Source organism: Mya arenaria, chromosome 10, assembly GCF_026914265.1.
Source record: "Mya arenaria isolate MELC-2E11 chromosome 10, ASM2691426v1".
Classification (NCBI taxonomy): domain Eukaryota; kingdom Metazoa; phylum Mollusca; class Bivalvia; order Myida; family Myidae; genus Mya; species Mya arenaria.
The window spans coordinates 52,196,247-52,215,184 of record NC_069131.1 but is presented as its reverse complement, the minus strand read 5'-3'; the positions used below and the strand labels follow the sequence as shown (position 1 = coordinate 52,215,184).

General features: G+C 36.9%; 1 protein-coding gene across 1 annotated transcript; it reads right to left on the bottom strand.

Annotated features, from left to right (window-relative positions):
• Window positions 1-3,977: 3,977 nt before the first annotated feature.
• LOC128204798 (perlucin-like protein) lies at window positions 3,978-10,863 on the bottom strand. The gene is made up of 5 exons (XM_052906206.1): window positions 10,851-10,863; window positions 10,501-10,604; window positions 9,160-9,352; window positions 8,695-8,818; window positions 3,978-4,075 (listed from the first exon to the last, which is right to left on the bottom strand). Exons 1-5 carry the CDS (start codon window positions 10,861-10,863, stop codon window positions 4,045-4,047), a joined length of 465 nt encoding a protein of 154 aa, XP_052762166.1. The 3' UTR covers window positions 3,978-4,044.
• Window positions 10,864-18,938: the final 8,075 nt, after the last annotated feature.

Genomic DNA, 18,938 nt, shown 5'->3' with positions numbered 1-18,938 from the left:
GAGGTTCTTCCATATACGCCATACTCACCTAACCTGGCCCCGTTTGACTTTATTATTTGACTTTGCTTTTTCCCACGAGTTGAAGTCCCACCTCAAAAGTCGCCAATTTAAAAGCTTACGGGAGCTACAGTCGGCTGCAAACACATTGATACACCAGTACCCGGCAGAGTACAATCGGGATATCATCTTCAACAAATGGTCAAAGAGACACGGACGCTGCATTTTGACCTTTAAATTAGACCGGCTGAGTGAACTTGAACTATATAGACGATAGTATGCACCACTGTACTGACTGAATGTCTGATCATATAAGATGGGTCAAGTTTAAGTATCATATGGCCCTTGAACCACATATACGATAGTTTGCAAAATTGTCCGAACTGTATCTCGGGTTTAACTATGGTCAAGATCGACTACATAGATTATAGTATACAACGTTGTCCTAACAGTATTTCAGGTAACTACTGAAATACTGGGTAATATTCAGCTCGTGTAAGGCTTATGTAATATACAGACGATAGTATTCAACAATGTCTTAACTGTATTTCATGACCCATACATCTTTTCAAACTCAAGTGTCTTATGGTCCTTGCCTACAAAATATTTGGTTTTAAAGTCGTATAAACACGATATGCATGTGTGCGTGCGTGTGTGTTTGCGTATGCGCATGTGCGTACATGCGTTTTTAACTTGTGGTAATCTCTGTTGCTAAAGGCATTTTGCATTGAAATTGTTGTCACCCGCATGTCACATGTAAACATGTTATAAATACAAAATTGTATAAATTATCATATTGAACGACCGTATACTTTGGTTCTAAGTGCCTGTTTCTGATGACCTTTTAAAAAGGATACAACATTCTACATCTGTACATCCTTGTGAAACACAATTGTACACACATATCGTCCGACTGAATCAATGATTAGCCGCAATTTGTATTAAAATTCGTTCATGCCTCAATGTGACCAGAAAATAGTGCCGTGTCGTTTTGAAAATGGTGCAATATGTATAATGACAATTAAAGAGAGGTCAACCATATACATGTACATATCCTTATGAAAACAAAGATGTACAAATAATCGTTCTGAATGAACTATTGGCTAGTGGGAATTTGAATTGAAAATCGTGCATGCCGCAATATGACAAGAAAATAGTGCCGTAATGTTTGGCAAAAAAGTGCCATGTTTCTTATGACATTCACTGGTGTACAACTGGTACCTTAGTTTTAGACGTTATCTGATGCAAAACATTACAATGCGCTAATGCTTTGATGATGTTATATTTCATTTGGTATACAATAACTGATCCATGGTGCTTTGAAATGAAACTAGGCATTGTCTTTATTAGACATTTTCACGATTCGCCCATTCACCAGCCGATGAAGAACGAATGTGGCTTGATTATGGTCGGGGTACAACTCCATCCAGACCAGCTGTACATCGGCATCTGTCGCAAGGACTGGCAATGATACTGTCCTCCCAGGACCTCTCGGATACTCTGAAATGTCTGAAATAATGTTAAATGTTATCATATGTACAATTGAAATAAAACGTGCTATTCCATACGTCTAAACCATTGAGCCCAAATCATGCTTATTAAAGTCTGGCTTAGTGTCCATTGTATATTGAAACTTTATATAAATAGAGGAAGAAAGTGAAACCCTCGACCGAAATATTGCTTGATTAACTTGGCGCTGCACAATTATGTTTTATTTTAATTAACAAAACGTCCATTGGAATTCATCAAGTTCGAAAATAGCATTATTGCAGCGAATAAACGTCACAGAAACGGGATGTGTATATTTTAATGAAACTCAACTACTTATCCGTACAAACATCTGCATGATATACATGGAATTTTTTTGCAATAAAACAAATATTTGCTAAATATTTCCTAAAACGTTTGTCGACCAACAAACATATTTTTACTAAATCTATTATATAAGGAATAGAAATCAGTTTCATCTTTTGCAAGTTTATTAAAGTTTTCAAAGTATTTGTCGTACGAAAAACAAAACAATGTCGCTTAAGATTTGAACGTTAATTATCAAACGTAACGCGTAAAGGTTACTTAAAACCTTAACTTCACCTTTTAAATCACCTAAATGTTTTCTTTTCCTTAGAATATTATTATAATATAAAATCACTTGATGAATATCGCGATTTTCCGCTCTCTCAAGCTTAACTCAACTCATTGAAGACAATATGAGCGATCTCATACGATACAGGTATCGTTTGATAAGTAAACTCAACGGCTTTATATACGCTCTTGATTTGACAAAGTTTTGACAGTTTGACGTATATTGTTTTATTTAAAATCAATCTCTGGCTTAAAATTAAGCTGGCTAATTATTCAAGGCACATAAATGAAGTTTGCGTTGTATCAGTATATGTTCATCCTATAATTTCTCAAGTTATGAAACGTTTCCAAATGATACAAAAATATCATTGGGTCACCAGACCTGTTTATCGGACACCTCAAATACAAACTGCACGGCTGAGAGCTGAATTGATAAAGTTAAAGACGCATTGTTGAGAAGTATAAATAGCCACATTAAACCCAGTCTAGCTTATTCCATAATTTGCAAGGCAATTGCATTTAAGAACGTTTACCAAAGGCGCTATGGAAATAATGTTCTTATTCTTGTAAAGAAAAGACAAAATATTCAAACACGAAGTTCGAAATGGTTTGCATTCCAGAAACGGAAGTATGATAAAACAAAGTTGTATAAGAATGAAACTCACTGACCCCAGTGTGCTACTATTAGATCGGCATGTCCGTACCAAATAAATTGATAAAATGTTCGGTGGCCTTGCATGGGTGCTGTAAACAAGTAGTAATTGTACTAACCGAAGCCTCAAGAATGATATGTCTTAATCAATATGGAATCTCGACTAGCCCAATTTATCTTGGGGACCGAAAACTTATATGGAAGAAGATATAACTTCAGTCATACAGTGGTTCCAGATGGCCCTATTCTCCGTTGTCGTGCCCTTTTTGTTTTGTAATGACGGTCAGGAATCCGGCACGATTGAGCAGCTAACGCAGCAAGACTTCTTTCATGGTACAGTAAATATAATATTATTAAGATAATTATAAAGGAAACATGTGAACATTTCTGCAGCATGTATGATATCAGAGTAGACAGGACAAACTTCAGCGTGTAGATTTCCGTCAGGAAATCACTGGAATTGTATATGTTACGTTGGTAAAGCATATCTGTAGATCATTGGGGCCATGGCATGGCCATATGCCTTGAACGCGTTTTCTGTTATTTGATGAATCAAAATGGAATTGATAGTGTTTACGAAATAATGAAACAGATTAAAATAGTTTTGTATTAACGCATTAAAAATAACAAAGGTCGTCCGAAGCTTGCATAACTTTCGAAAGGTATTTATTAGAAGACTCACGCCTAACGCAAAGGTCTCAAAATAGCATTCCGCCGCTGATCTCATTAAAAAGTGGAACAAATGTCCATATTCAAGGTTTTGCGAATAATATTATCTGCCTTACGTTCGGATACAACATACCTGATAATTGGTATTGATTATACTAGCTTTATCTGTAAGTGTATTACACCACAACTTGCATTAACATACCTTAATGTCGATCCAAATTCAATGTTTTCCTTACATTTTACTACTATCTGCATTATGTTCGGATACAAGACACATGGTAGCTGTTATTCATTGTCTAGATATGCTACACATGCATGCAAAACAGTAAAGAAGAAAAGTTAGAAGACGTCCGACTGACTCGACGGTTCACAAGTTAGATAGCATTCCATCGCAGCTCCCCTTGAAAAATCTTTAAACAAATGTGTTGCATCACAAACAAAATAACTGTTTTTAGTTCGGATAATGCATACTTGATAGTTGTAATTCATTATACTAGCATTGTTTGCAAGTGCATTCCGTTGTAGCTTATAATTAACACCTTGATGCCGGTCCAAACTCATTTATATTGTTGATATGGCCATACAATATAATCATGAAACAATAAAACGCTTTTTTTCCTTTAAATATATGCTTTTATTGACCTTTATTTTCCAAAAAGTTCCAAGTCGTTGTAACTGAAACAAAAAACAAGATGGTAATCACATTTTATGAAGGAAACAGTTTAATAAAAAAAGCTCGTTATTTGATTATTCATCAAAAACATTTAGGAAATGGTATCTCATGACATTTGGGGATTTTATCACATGATACTTGGGGAAGGTATCACTTGGTATTTAGATATGGTATCAAAAGACACTCGGGGTTGGTATGACATGACACCATGGGATGGTATCACATGAAGCGCGGGAATGATATAACATGATACTTAGGGAGGTTATCACAGGACACTCGTATATAGTATCAAATAATACTCATGGATGGTATCACATGCCACTAGAGGAGGGTATCACATGACACTCTGGGATGATATCACATGACACTCGGGGAGGGTATCACATGCCACTAGGGGATGGTATCACATGGCACTCAGGGATGGAATAACATGACACCCGGGGATGATATCACATGCCACTAGAGGAGGGTATCACATGACACTCTGGGATGGTATCACATGACACTCGGGGAGGGTATCACATGACACTTGGGGAGGGTATCACATGACACTCGGGGTAGTATCACATGACACTCGGGGAGGGTATCACATGACACTTGGGGAGGGTATCACATGACAGTCGGGGGTGGTATCACATGACACCCGGGGAGGGTATCACATGACTCTCTGGGATGGTATAACTTGACACTCGGGGATGGTATCACATGACACTCGGGGAGGGTATCACATGACACTCAGGGATGGTATCACTTGACACTCTGTGATGGTATCACATGACACTCGGGGACGGTATCACATGACACTCTGTGATGGTATCACATGACACTCGGGGATGGTATCACATGACACTCGGGGATGGTATCACATGACATTCGGGGAGGGTATCACATGACACTCGGGGTAGTATCACATGACACTCGGGGATGGTATCACATGACACTCGGGGATGGTATCACATGACACTCGGGGATGGTATCACATGACACTCGGGGATGGTATCACATGACACTCGGGGATGATATTACATGACACTCGGGGATGATATCATAAGACACTCGCGGTAGTATCACATGACACTCGGGAATGATATCACATGAAACTCGCGGTAGTATCACATGACACTCAGGGGTGGTATCACATGACACTCGGGGATGGTATCACATGACACTCGGGGATGGTATCACATGACACTCGGGGATGGTATCACATGACACTCGGGGATGGTATCACATGACACTCTGGGATGGTATCACATGACACCCGGGGATGGTATCACATGACACTCGGGGAGGGTATCACATGACACTCGGGGGTGGTATCACATGACACTCGGGGATGGTATCACATGACACTGGGGGATGATATCACATGACACTCGGGGATGGTATCACATGACACTCGGGGAGGGTATCACATGACACTCGGGGATGGTATCACATGACTCTCGGGGATGGTATCACATGACACTCGGGGAGGGTATCACATGACACTCGGGGATGGTATCACATGACACTCGGGGATGGTATCACATGACACTCGGGGAGGGTATCACATGACACTCGGGGAGGGTATCACATGACAGTCGGGGGTGGTATCACATGACACCCGGGGAGGGTATCACATGACTCTCTGGGATGGTATAACTTGACACTCGGGGATGGTATCACATGACACTCGGGGAGGGTATCACATGACACTCGGGGATGGTATCACATGACACTCTGGGATGGTATCACATGACACTCGGGGACGGTATCACATGACACTCTGTGATGGTATCACATGACACTCGGGGAGGGTATCACATGACACTCGGGGATGGTATCACATGACATTCGGGGAGGGTATCACATGACACTCGGGGTAGTATCACATGACATTCGGGGATGGTATCACATGACACTCGGGGAGGGTATCACATGACACTCGGGGATGGTATCACATGACACTCGGGGATGGTATCACATGACACTCGGGGATGGTATCACATGACACTCGGGGATGATATCATAAGACACTCGCGGTAGTATCACATGACACTCGGGAATGATATCACATGACACTCGCGGTAGTATCACATGACACTCAGGGGTGGTATCACATGACACTCGGGGATGGTATCACATGACACTCGGGGATGGTATCACATGACACTCGGGGATGGTATCACATGACACTCGGGGATGGTATCACATGACACTCGGGGATGGTATCACATGACACCCGGGGATGGTATCACATGACACTCGGGGAGGGTATCACATGACACTCGGGGGTGGTATCACATGACACTCGGGGATGGTATCACATGACACTGGGGGATGATATCACATGACACTGGGGGATGGTATCACATGACACTCGGGGAGGGTATCACATGACACTCGGGGATGGTATCACATGACACCCGGGGATGGTATCACATGACACTCGGGGATGGTATCACATGACTCTCGGGGATGGTATCACATGACACTCGGGGATGGTATCACATGACACTCGGGGATGGTATCACATGACACTCGGGGATGGTATCACATGACACTCGGGGAGGGTATCACATGACACTCGGGTGTGGTATCACATGACACTCGGGGATGGTATCACATGACACTCGAAGATGGTATCACATGACACTCGGGGATGGTATCACATGACACTCGGGGATGGTATCACATGACACTCGGGGAGGGTATCACATGACACTCGGGGGGTGGTATCAAATGACACTCGTGGAGGGTATCACATGACACCCGGGGAGAGTATCACATGACAACCGAGGAGGGTATCACATGACATTCGGGGATGGTATCACATGACTCTCGTGGATGGTATCACATGACACTCTGGGATGGTATCACATGACACTATGAGATGGTATCACATGACACTCTGGGATGTTATCACATGACACTCTGTGATGGTATCACATGACCCTCGTGGACGGTATCACATGACACTCGGGGGTGGTATCACATGACACTCGGGGAGGGTATCACATGACAGTCGGGGAGGGTATCACATGACACTCGGGGAGGGTATCACATGACACTCGGTGAGGGTATCACATGACAATCGGGGATGATATCACATGCCACTCAGAGATGGTATCACATGACACTCTGTGATGGTATCACATGACACTCGGGGACGGTATCACATGACACTCAGGGATGGTATCACATGACACTCTGGGATGGTATCACTTGACACTCGGGGATGGTATCACATGACACTCGGGGATGGTATCACATGACACTCGGGGATGGTATCACATGACACTTGGGGATGGTATCACATGAAAATCGAGGATGTTATCATATGACACTCGGGAATGGTATCACACGACTCTCGGGGATGGTATCACATGAAAATCGGGGATGTTATTGTATGACACTCGGGGGTGGTATCACATGACACTCGGTACAGATGGGGACCATATTTCCAGAACGATATATGCACTAATGCTTACTGTATATCATAGATTAGTATTATCTAATTATACACATGATATCTGCCCTATTTATTACCGCGTCTTGCAGATGTGGAAGATCTAGCCATTACAGTCGATATATGTACCAATGCCATGTGTTTTACAGATGGAAAGCGTCTGCCCATTACAAAATATATTTTCACTTATGCAAACAAATCTTTTGGATGAGGAACGTCTTTTCATTACACACGATTTCTGCACTGTATCTGATAGATGGGGAAGTATATTTATTACACACGATGCAGGCATTAAGACTTACTCTATCTTGCAGATAGAGAATATTTCTCCATAACACACGATAACAGCAATAATGCTTAATGTATCTTACATATGTGTTATGTATGTCAATTACACACGATATCTACGCTCATGCCTTCTGTCTCCTACAGATGGGGAACGTCTGTCGATATACACGATATCTGCACTAATGATAACTGTATCGCACAGATGGATAATATCTGCTTTTACGCACGATATCTGCACTAATGTTAACTGTATCTTACATATGGATAACATCTGCTTTTACGCACGATATCTGTAATATGTCTTACTGTGTCTTACAGATAGTAAATGTACATCAATTAAACACGATATCTGCACTAGTGCTTACTGTATTCTACAGGTGGGGAACGAATATTTATTCTACATGATGTCTGCACTAATACTTACCGTGTCTTACATATGGTGAGCGTACATCAATTAACCGCGATATCTGCACTTACTGTGTTCTACAGATGAGGAACGTATATCCGTAACACACGATATTTGCACTTATATTTACCGGGTCCAATAATGGGGAACGTAAATCCATTTTGCATGATGTCTGCACTTATACTTACCGTGTCTTACATATGGTGAGCGTACATCAATTACACGCGATATATGCACTAGTACTTACTTTAATTTACACAGATGTGAAACGAATATCCATTACACATGATATCTTCATCTTCACTAATACTTACTGTGTCTTACAGATTGGGAACGTCTGCCCTAAACACACGATATATGCTTACTTTAACTTGGAAAATTGGATAAGCGTTGTAAGTAACTATCTCTATTATTTATTTCATCTTCCATGAAGTAGCGAACTATTTACTGCACATTATCTGCAATTTAATTCTTACTTTATCTTGCAGATGGGGTATGCATTTATGCTGCAGGCGACATCAGCCCACTGGAAATTATGCACTGAGGCATATATCGCACAGTCTTCTTGATTGTGGTCTCCTAGATCACCCGGCTTGAAATCTGATTAGAATAAACGGTATGTATAAACATTTCACCAATATACCAAGGCTTGTATTCAATAGTGGTCTTAATTGGGTATGAGAACGATATAGCTAATAGGATCACCCAGTTTGAAATTCGAATAGAATAAACGTTTAATATAGCTGTGTCACCAAGCAACCATGGCTTGTATTTAATATTGGTCATAAAGGGATCGAAGAGCTATATAGCTAATCGGATAACTTTTATTGATGACTGATCAATAGAGTAAATGATGTCAATGATGTATTATCATAAGATTAACTTACGTTCAATATTTAACACACTTTTATTAACATTAAGTAAATGAAGATTGATTTCACCTGTAAATGTTGTTTGTTGCTGGCTAGCCACCCAGTGCCAAGAACCCTCAGTGTGTTTGTCCGTCAGTCCTAGCCACCAGTAGGTGGTTCCCACTCTCATATCACGGAGATAGTCCTTGATCCACGCGTTTTCATCCGCGCTGCTAACGTATAGCATTTTCCCCATGCCTCCGCTCTCATGGTCACAATGTTGCTGGAAAGAGTGATACAGCTATAAATGGTACAGTCACACACACGGATATGTCCGTGCGTTGAAGTACGGCACAGATGATATTGGTCCGTGTGTGTGCTGGTGAAGGGCGAAGAAGTACGGAGAAATACAGAGAAGTCGCGGATATATAAGGAGAAATACGGAGAAGTCACGGAGATGTACAGAGAAATACGGAGAAGTACTTCCTAGAACGGCAAATTGGTGTGAAACGGGGACGAAAACTTGCAGGACGAGGATAAGTAGTACGGATAGTTACGGCGTTCATCTGTGATCTCCATTTTACTGCAAAATCTACGTTCAAGTACGGATCAATATGCATACAAACATAGTGAGCTGCGGTGATCCGTACCAAAACGTAGTTAAACGTATAAACGCCGAGACAGCCGTAGTGATCCGTACCAAAACGTAGTTAAACGTGTAAAATGTGGTGAAAGGTGGAAAGTGTAAGAACATTTGTCAAAATATTGATATGTACGTTTTAATACGGATAACTACATTTTAGTACTATTGACTACGGATTAATAATTTTCAACCAGGTTGGACAAAAGTCACGCCCAAATGGTCATGAATCGTTCCAAATTTTGTGCATGTTCACTTCTTTTAGGTACGTTTCATGCAGGCACAGATCGATTCGGATAACTACGTTTTTATCCGTGACATGACGTATCTACCCGCGCCATGTTTGTGACTGGTACATTATTAAGACATACACGTTTTTGTATGGGAAAAATTAAATATAAAACATCTTCTAAAAACTTCAAATACGCTAATAAGCATGGAAAAAAAACAACTATAGCAACAGAGCAATTTAGCGATATTTTGGCGATTTTTAAGCTGGTAATATGTGGCCACGTAGCTATTAATTGAGAACCACCCTTATAAATGCTGGCATTTTAATACAAATTATGTAAACAAATCGTATATTATCGTTCTGTTTTTTATGATTTAAGTAAAAAGTGTTAAACATAATGATGCATTAAAATAAATATTTGTTTTTCTTTTGGGCACAAATCAAGCTCAAAACTGAATTGATTCCCTTTTAAAAAAAAACTTTATTGATACATGTTTGGTTTGCACCATAAAACTGTCGGCAAACCATAGAGCTTACTATGGTCACACAATGTATTTACCTTGGCAGCGTCAAACGTCAATGGCTTATCATGCCGTATCCAGTAACACGATTCCTGGTACGGCACCCACCCGTCGGGACAATTCGTGAAGGCGTCACATAACCCTGTTTGTATAAATAAACACCGTTTATAGGTATCCGCTGTTCCAAACACGAGCCTCTCCTCTTAAAAATGCATCTTGATTTTTTTTCGACGATAATTCATGATATAACAAGAGATGTGTGTTAAGAAACTTACAGCAAATAATGCATTAATGGAAAATATTAATAACTGATAACAAGATTGTAACAGTGTAGTACATAGTTGAAATCGCACAAATATTAAATGACTGGTGGGTCCTATAGATTTACATTGACCAACCATCGTCTCTTTCTTTCAAATTAAACTTGGTATCCTTCATATGAACCATTGTTTTTATACTTATTCATCCTTTTTGGTAAATTAAAACAATTGTATTAATTGTGGTGCACCTTATTTGGGAGTAAGAGTGCATCTTTTGTTTTTGATATGCATTCATCCTTTTCGGTAAATGAAATACTTAATAATAATTATTGAGACTAAGTGGTATTAGCCAATGATGCCGAACGATGTTGAAATAATAGCGACTAACTGAATAATTTCGGCGTTATACTTTCACGTCCAGATTGAAATAAAATTGTCTTATATGAAAATCAATTACTTATCTGTTTATTTAAGGTAAAATGTTTGGAATAATGGGAATTTAATTGCAAAATCGCGTGTAGTCAGTTTCGTTACGACAGAGTGTAGGCTATATTTCATCTTTTACACAATACGGCAATCTCAAAAGCATAAAGCTTGAAGAACTAATTGAAATTGATATTTCAAACGCTACACAATAATATCACCGATAAGCATAACACAAATCAAGTTGCCAACTGAGATATATGTACAACAGAATGAAAATCATGTAAACTCAACGAGATATATGTATAACAGAACAAAAATCATGTGAACTCACCGAGATATATGATTAACAGAACAAAAATCATGTGAACTCACCGAGATAAAAGTATAACAGAATAAAAATCACGTGAACTCACCGAGATAAACGTATAACAGAACAAAAATCATGTTAACTCACCGAGATATACGTATAACAGAACAAAAATTATGTGAACTCACCGAGATAAACGTATAACAGAACAAAAATCATGTGAACACACCGAGATAAACGTATAACAGAACAAAAGTCATGTGAACTCACCGAGATAAACTTATAACAGAACATAAATTATGTGACCTCACCGAGATAAACTTATAACAGAACAAAATTATATTAACTCACCGAGATATATGTACAACATAATTAAAATCACGTGAACTCACCGAGATATATGTTAAACAGAGCAAATATCATGTGAACTCACCGAGATAAACTTATAACAGAACATAAATCATGTGAACTCACCGAGATAAACGTATAACAGAACAAAATTATATTAACTCACCGAGATATATGTACAACATAATTAAAATCACGTGAACTCACCGAGATATATGTTAAACAGAGCAAATATCATTTTGACTGAACGAGACCGACTTGCTAATGAACAGAAATTATGTTACCCAACGAGTCAAATGTACAGCAAAACAAAAATCATGTTACCCACCGATGCAAATATGTCGCAGAACAGAAATCATGCACACCCACTAATATATACGAAAAAACAGTATGAAAAACATGTTATTCTACCGAGTCCGACTTACCGCAGAACAAAAATCATTTAACCTACCGATCCGACTTAAAACAGAACATCCATTTTACCCACCTAGACAAACGTGCAGCAGAACAATCATACAATAAAAAGCTGATTGAAATTTCAACATTGTATCCCTCTATCTTCCTGCCGTTATCCTTCTGACAATCGTTCTCTATTTAAATACTATTTATCTATGTAGGTCAGCTATATGTAACGTCGACAATGTAGGAGTACGCATTGAGTTTATCAGTTACTACTCCCAACAAAGTCATCTTAAAGCGTCAATATAGGCTGATGCCATATTTGTTTGAATTCAAATGCATTCATATGTGTAAAAACTTATTTAATAAAATTTGTGACATGTTTCGGAATAAAAATTATTGGCGATATACTGGCGAATATTTTGCCATGTTGCTATTACTTTGAATATATACTTTTATAAAAGCTAAACATGTTGTTCATGTTATCAAAAAAGAAATGCTATTCTTTTGGTTGCATTTTGAAAGTCAATTACTTTTTAGCATCACCTTATAGTGTGCCTCTTTAAAGCTGCACTCTCACATATTGAACGTTTCGACAACTTTTATTTTTATTTTTTTGTCTTGGAACGAGCCAATTTTGCAAAAATCCATGGAAACCAGATATATAAGACTACTGACAAAAACATAGATCGAAGATTTTTATATATAAGTTCAAAAATTGATGTTTTATGCATTCTTCTTAAACCGTTAGTAACGGTTTAAGCCAAAAAACATTAATTTTCGAACGCAAATATGAAAATCTGCGATCTGATTTTTTGTCAGAAATATTTTATCATTGGTTTGCAGATTACGCGAAAAAATTCTCTTTCCAAGACAAAAAATAAAAAAGTTGCAAAAATGGTATATCTGTGAGAGTGCAGCTTTAAAAACAAGAACATAAAGAAACCACATAACATCCCAAACTGTGACACTTCCTGGTCACTGATGATAGTTTTATTATTTAATAGCCTGGCCCCAATAACACAAAAATCAAATCTCAATCTCAGTCTCATTTAACCACAAAACATGAACAGAATATGTCGATTTAAAACTTTGGTCAAGATTAAAAAGAAAATAAAGATTCTACAGCATATAATGTAATTGAGTTCAACTCAACTGTTTTTGACAATCAATCAAGTTTATTTTTGCCCTAAAATTCATAGAAATATGGACAAAAGGTTTTTATAAACACATTTATTAAGAAAATATGTTTTTAAAATAGTAAAAAACATACAAGGTTTTAAATCATATTTTATGCTTATATGTGGCAAAATAAGTTGAGACTGAGTCTGAGATTCGACTTGAGTACATTGGTGATATATGGGTTTGGTCATGAGTATAAAACTCGTTCACTTTTAAAATCAGCATTTTTCAAAAACGTGACCAAATGATGCTTTAAATACTTAAATACAATTTATATAAAACAAAGAACTGACAAAAAGTTGACACCTTTTGCGTGATCATGGACGACCTATTACCTCACCCAGAACTCTGCAGTATTCAAGATCCGCCAACTCTATACTCGAGCGCGCTCATACTAGCAAACCCAAAATTTGCCATGGATTTGCAGACGATCTTACTCGGAGATAAACATGTTTCATGATACTGGATTTTAGATATTGAATTATTGCAGTTTTTTTAAATAAAAATCGTCTAAAACAAGAAATACTTGTCATAAACGTACATGGTAACTTATTATTTAATAAAGTGAATACATAAATATATCATCTTTTGCATAGTGATAGCAAGTTTTAAAACCTTTTGTTGCATTTTGAACTTGAACTTTTTGAACTTTGGACTTTAATTAAAATACTCATGGCCTATTACAGGCATACAGAGTTAACAAACAAAATGCAATAATAAAATTGAATGACGAACAATAGATACACATAACATACAAAGAATGACATGGAAATTACTCTCTACAACACTACAACAAGACATATGCACAATGAACAATGACCAAATAGTTTGCATGAGAAGAAAAAAGGAAAGTTGGAACTAAATATAATTTATCTTTTATATTTGAACAACATATTTTTTATGATTTTAGCTAATCTAATTATAGTACAGGTGTCAGTGCTTCACATTTATTTCTGGAACTTAAGTGTATTTGGATACTATGAGCAATAATTATCAATCAACTTTTTCCTATATACATCGAAAAAAAAACATCTCATAAGATAATGAAACTCATCACCAAGGTCATTTATATCACATAATGTACACTTTCGCAATGCCATATCAACATTCATTAACGACCACTCACAACAGTAATAAAATTGTTTAAACGTCTAGATTTACATATCATATAAGCAAGATTCCATAAAACATTTGTAAGATAGTTTTCCAACTTAAATTTTGTTTTGAATAATCTGTAGCTCATACATTTAGAAAAACTGTTAATGACACTTGACAAGGTTTGCTTATTCTGATCTTGCAAAGACAATTTTACTTTACTTTTAAACGTATTTACATTTATAAGCGACTGAGAGAGCCAATACTCAGACAAACCTAGATTATTTAATACACTTTCCACTTTAACAATCCATGTGCAACTGTAGACATTATTGATATGCAAATTATACATACATTTATATAGGATAACACTATATTTATCAGCTTTACCGGAGACTAACAAACTCCAAAAGTTGAGCATTCTTCCCTCAATCTTGAGATTAATAGGGTAAACATCAAGTTCACCAAGAACAATAACAGTTGGAGTAGGTTGTTTAAGTAAAAAAGGTAGATGGTACAATGTCATTTGTGCATAGCTTTTATTATGAGTTACATACGTTGTTTTCAATTGATCCCTATCAACTGCCATCCATGCAAAGGCATGCTAGTATTAAGTGCACATGTTATATCTTATTTCTAGAGAAAACCATATTAAAAAGTCAGAGCTGTGGACCCACTCTAGATGTCATTCATCGCAGGTCTCGCGGTATTTTGTGTACAAAATACTCCTTTGGCAAATATTTCGTCAACTGGTGATGGCAAGACTCCCCCATTGAATTAATTTGTTTGTTTAAGTCACACTTGTGGATGTGACGGAGTCAAGCCACAATGCAGCCATCATAGGGCTTGTGAAGACTTTTATAAACTCAACGGCAACTTTTCTGAGTGTCAACTAGCCAGGTTAGGAGCACTCTAAAATATAACTCTACATGGCACTTTGCGGTACTCCATGCCTGTACGACTCACCACCAACAACATGCTTCTAAAATATTACACCAGTCATTCCATTTTCCATTTATCTTCATGGTAGCGCAGTTTGTTTAAAATGTGCAAGTTATTTTGGACACAGTTAGTCATTCCAAAACAGTTCAATGGTTTTATTGGTTTAAGCCTTTATAAACATTTTCGTAATATCTTATTATTAAAATTCAGAACGTCCCAATCTAGAACATTCACTCGAAACTAGCTGATGATGTTTTCCGATTTAATTGAACATTGTCATAAGAATTCTCGCGTTGATCGGACGAAGGGTACCACATAGACCCCCTCAAATATTCAGACATGTATGTCGAAGGAAAAGTATAATTTTATTTGTACATATCGGACCCAAAATAAATAAAACGTGGCAATATTGCGCCGTATGCGACGCAACCCCTGTAGACATATATAGCTCATGTAAATGAGCTTCTTGTCAAAGGCTTTCATCGTAAGAAGTGTTATTTATGTACGGTGCAGTTTTAAGTGACGCTGAAATTGGGTTTACTACGACATGAAATGTGCTATGTCGAATCAAGTTTTTGTGAACGATTCGATTTGACAGACTGATCACTGTGACAATCTGTTAGTTTGTAAGAAAGACTGTGCACTGCAGGCAAAGCATTGGTAAATATCAACAGGCAAAAAACAGATGTAATGTTGGACTATTTTATGATTTGTATATGCGTCGATATCAAAAAGCTTAATTTGTTTGAAGGTTCCATCACATGGATGGCCCGTTGCGGCCGTGTTTATTCATTTTTAAAACAACATAATGGACTTAACAACTATTATCTTGGATAACTTTAGAAACATGTATTGAACTTATTTGAATTTCAACAACCATTTCCATTTCTGTTTAACAAGCATCGGAAATAAGCTACATGCATTGTTAGAATGCTTTATAGTAAAATAGTACTAAGCACACTTAAAAAGCATGTACCCATGTTTTGAGCTGTTAACAATAAAACTATTCTGGAGATATTTTAGTTTTGTTTACCCAACCCGATAGACATATAGTGAGGTATTTAGCAAAGGTCTGATAAGGAATTTTTTAAAAACGATGTTTTATCCAATAAACAAATGATATTTCATACAATCATATGTTGCAAACTTTTATTTATTTAGTGGGTCTTTTTTTCTTAAACCAATGATGGATATGCAATAATCTTGTTACCTTTTTCTTATGAACTATAGGAACAACAATTAGGTTTTATTGGTACTAATAAAGAAATACATCAAACAATATACATTTTTGGGGAAATTTCTACTATAGACTTAAAAAATCAAATTGATCTAATATACAGTAACTAGATTCACAAATCCTTCATAGAATAAAGACACTTTATGGGCACGATAATAGTAGTTTGTTACAAGTTTTTTAAAGTCTCATTATGGTTTAGTGTTTTATTAGGTGTACCCAAAAGACATATCTTAAACTTTTTTATATTTCTAACTCCCAGAATGATTTAAAAATGCATTTATGGGCATAACAAAATGCAGCAAAAAATAAATAAAACATAAATTTAGCGTGCATATCGTCATTACAAAACTTGCATATCACGTGACTTTCGTAATACCAAAACTTCTATGTTGTTATATATCCTTATGATTTCCATTTTTTAACGAAGATTTTCTTTTTTTTTGGAATAATTTATAATCGAAATAAACAAACTTTCATCATAGATATAAAATAATCTACTGAAGAAAGGGAAGTTTTCAGACAATAAGTATTGACAATATTGGTAAGTTCTCATTCAAAAATGCTTGCATCACATTTAAATTAGAAACAAGAGCTTTATTTTCTTCATATGAAATTTCAGTTGATAGTATTCAATATTTCTCTTGTTATTTATCAAGTCTAATCCTGCAACTGCTCAGGAACTGTTTCCAAAGCACTACGCTCCGCCCACATATCTACCTCATTAGCATATAATGAGTCAGTGGTCGAGGTGGGGATTTCGTTGGTATTTCCCATACATTTCTTTTTAATAAAGCATCGTTTTGATCTCTTGATTTTATCAGACATTATCTGATATTTATTTTAATTTTTTATATATATAATGCCTATTAGTTCCCTTTTTAATATCCGATAGTGAAAGTTCAGCAAATCGTATTGAAACATTCGAATCACGCTACTGCTGCTTTCCAAATCCATATCGGACTAGTAGCAAGCACTAATAATCTGTCAACAGTCGTCAAATGATACAAAATGTTATTCAACGAGTTTAGGAAATATGTAAGCATGTGAGCCTTTGACGAATAAATTATTATAATTATTTATATAATGACAAGTGTAAGGTTATTTTCATCACATGCCTTTTCCGGTTACAAATATAGCAACGCAGAACTTCTCGTGTCGGCAATATCTCCCGGTCGTTGTGAGGCAAGCTCCAATTTCAATGAAAATGCGGTGTACCAATAGTTCGTTGCGAACGAAAACAACTGCATTTTAGTAATCCTAAGGATGTCAACAGGTTGAGGGATGAACTTTTAGGTTTCAAGCTGTCACAAAAAAACACGACACTTCATACCAATTGTCACGGAATTCCACCCCGGTCAAAATACATTTTCATAATCCTAAAGTAATAAACTCGTCGAAAGTGGAACGCTATTCTGTCAGTCCCTAAAAATATTAGCATTTCCTAACAGAAAATTACCTCTTGACAACATTAGGATTACAAAGTTGCTTATTTCTTCGTTCAGAACGAACTGCATTTTTTTTAATACACCGCATTTTACATTGACAATCTTGCATGCTGCAATATTGCCTGGATATATTGCCGTAACGTTAGGTAAAAAGTGCCGTGATTTTCTATAACAGCCATAAAAAGGGTTCAATTTTGACATCATTAAGTATGCCGTCAAAAAAACTGTACCTGCTAGTCAAGGCGTTTGTCAATGTCTTCAATAAAAGACTTTCTTTTAAACTGTTAACCAACACATTAAATACGTACATGCTGTCTAATACCGGCTTTTTTAAATGAGATCAGAAACTTTGCTCTTCATGACAGATATATTAAATATTTTTTTTCGTATTCATTTCCTATTTCTGTACAAACTTTTATAAAATTTTATAGTTACATGCTGTCTGATACCGGCTTTTAAATATGCTTTGTGATCTGAAACTTTGGTTTACATGACAGATATATTCAAAATCATTTTCTTATTTATTGTCCATTTAAGGCAATACTTAATCCATACATTTGTTCAATGTTAATACAATCAAATTATCTCCTTTTCTATTAAGTCACAATGAATCTCCTTCACATGTCGTATCATATTCCAGAGAGGTCCCATGAAAGAAACATTAACGGTTAGATTAAATATGCATAAGGGCAATAAATGTGTATTTTAAGCTCATATTCGTTTACCCTTATTTTGTCATGAATGTTTATTTAAAGCCCATGTTCGTTTCACGTTTTTTGGGGGGTAAAATTCAGACCCGGAAGATATCTGTCAGCGATTTAATGTGTACAATCGT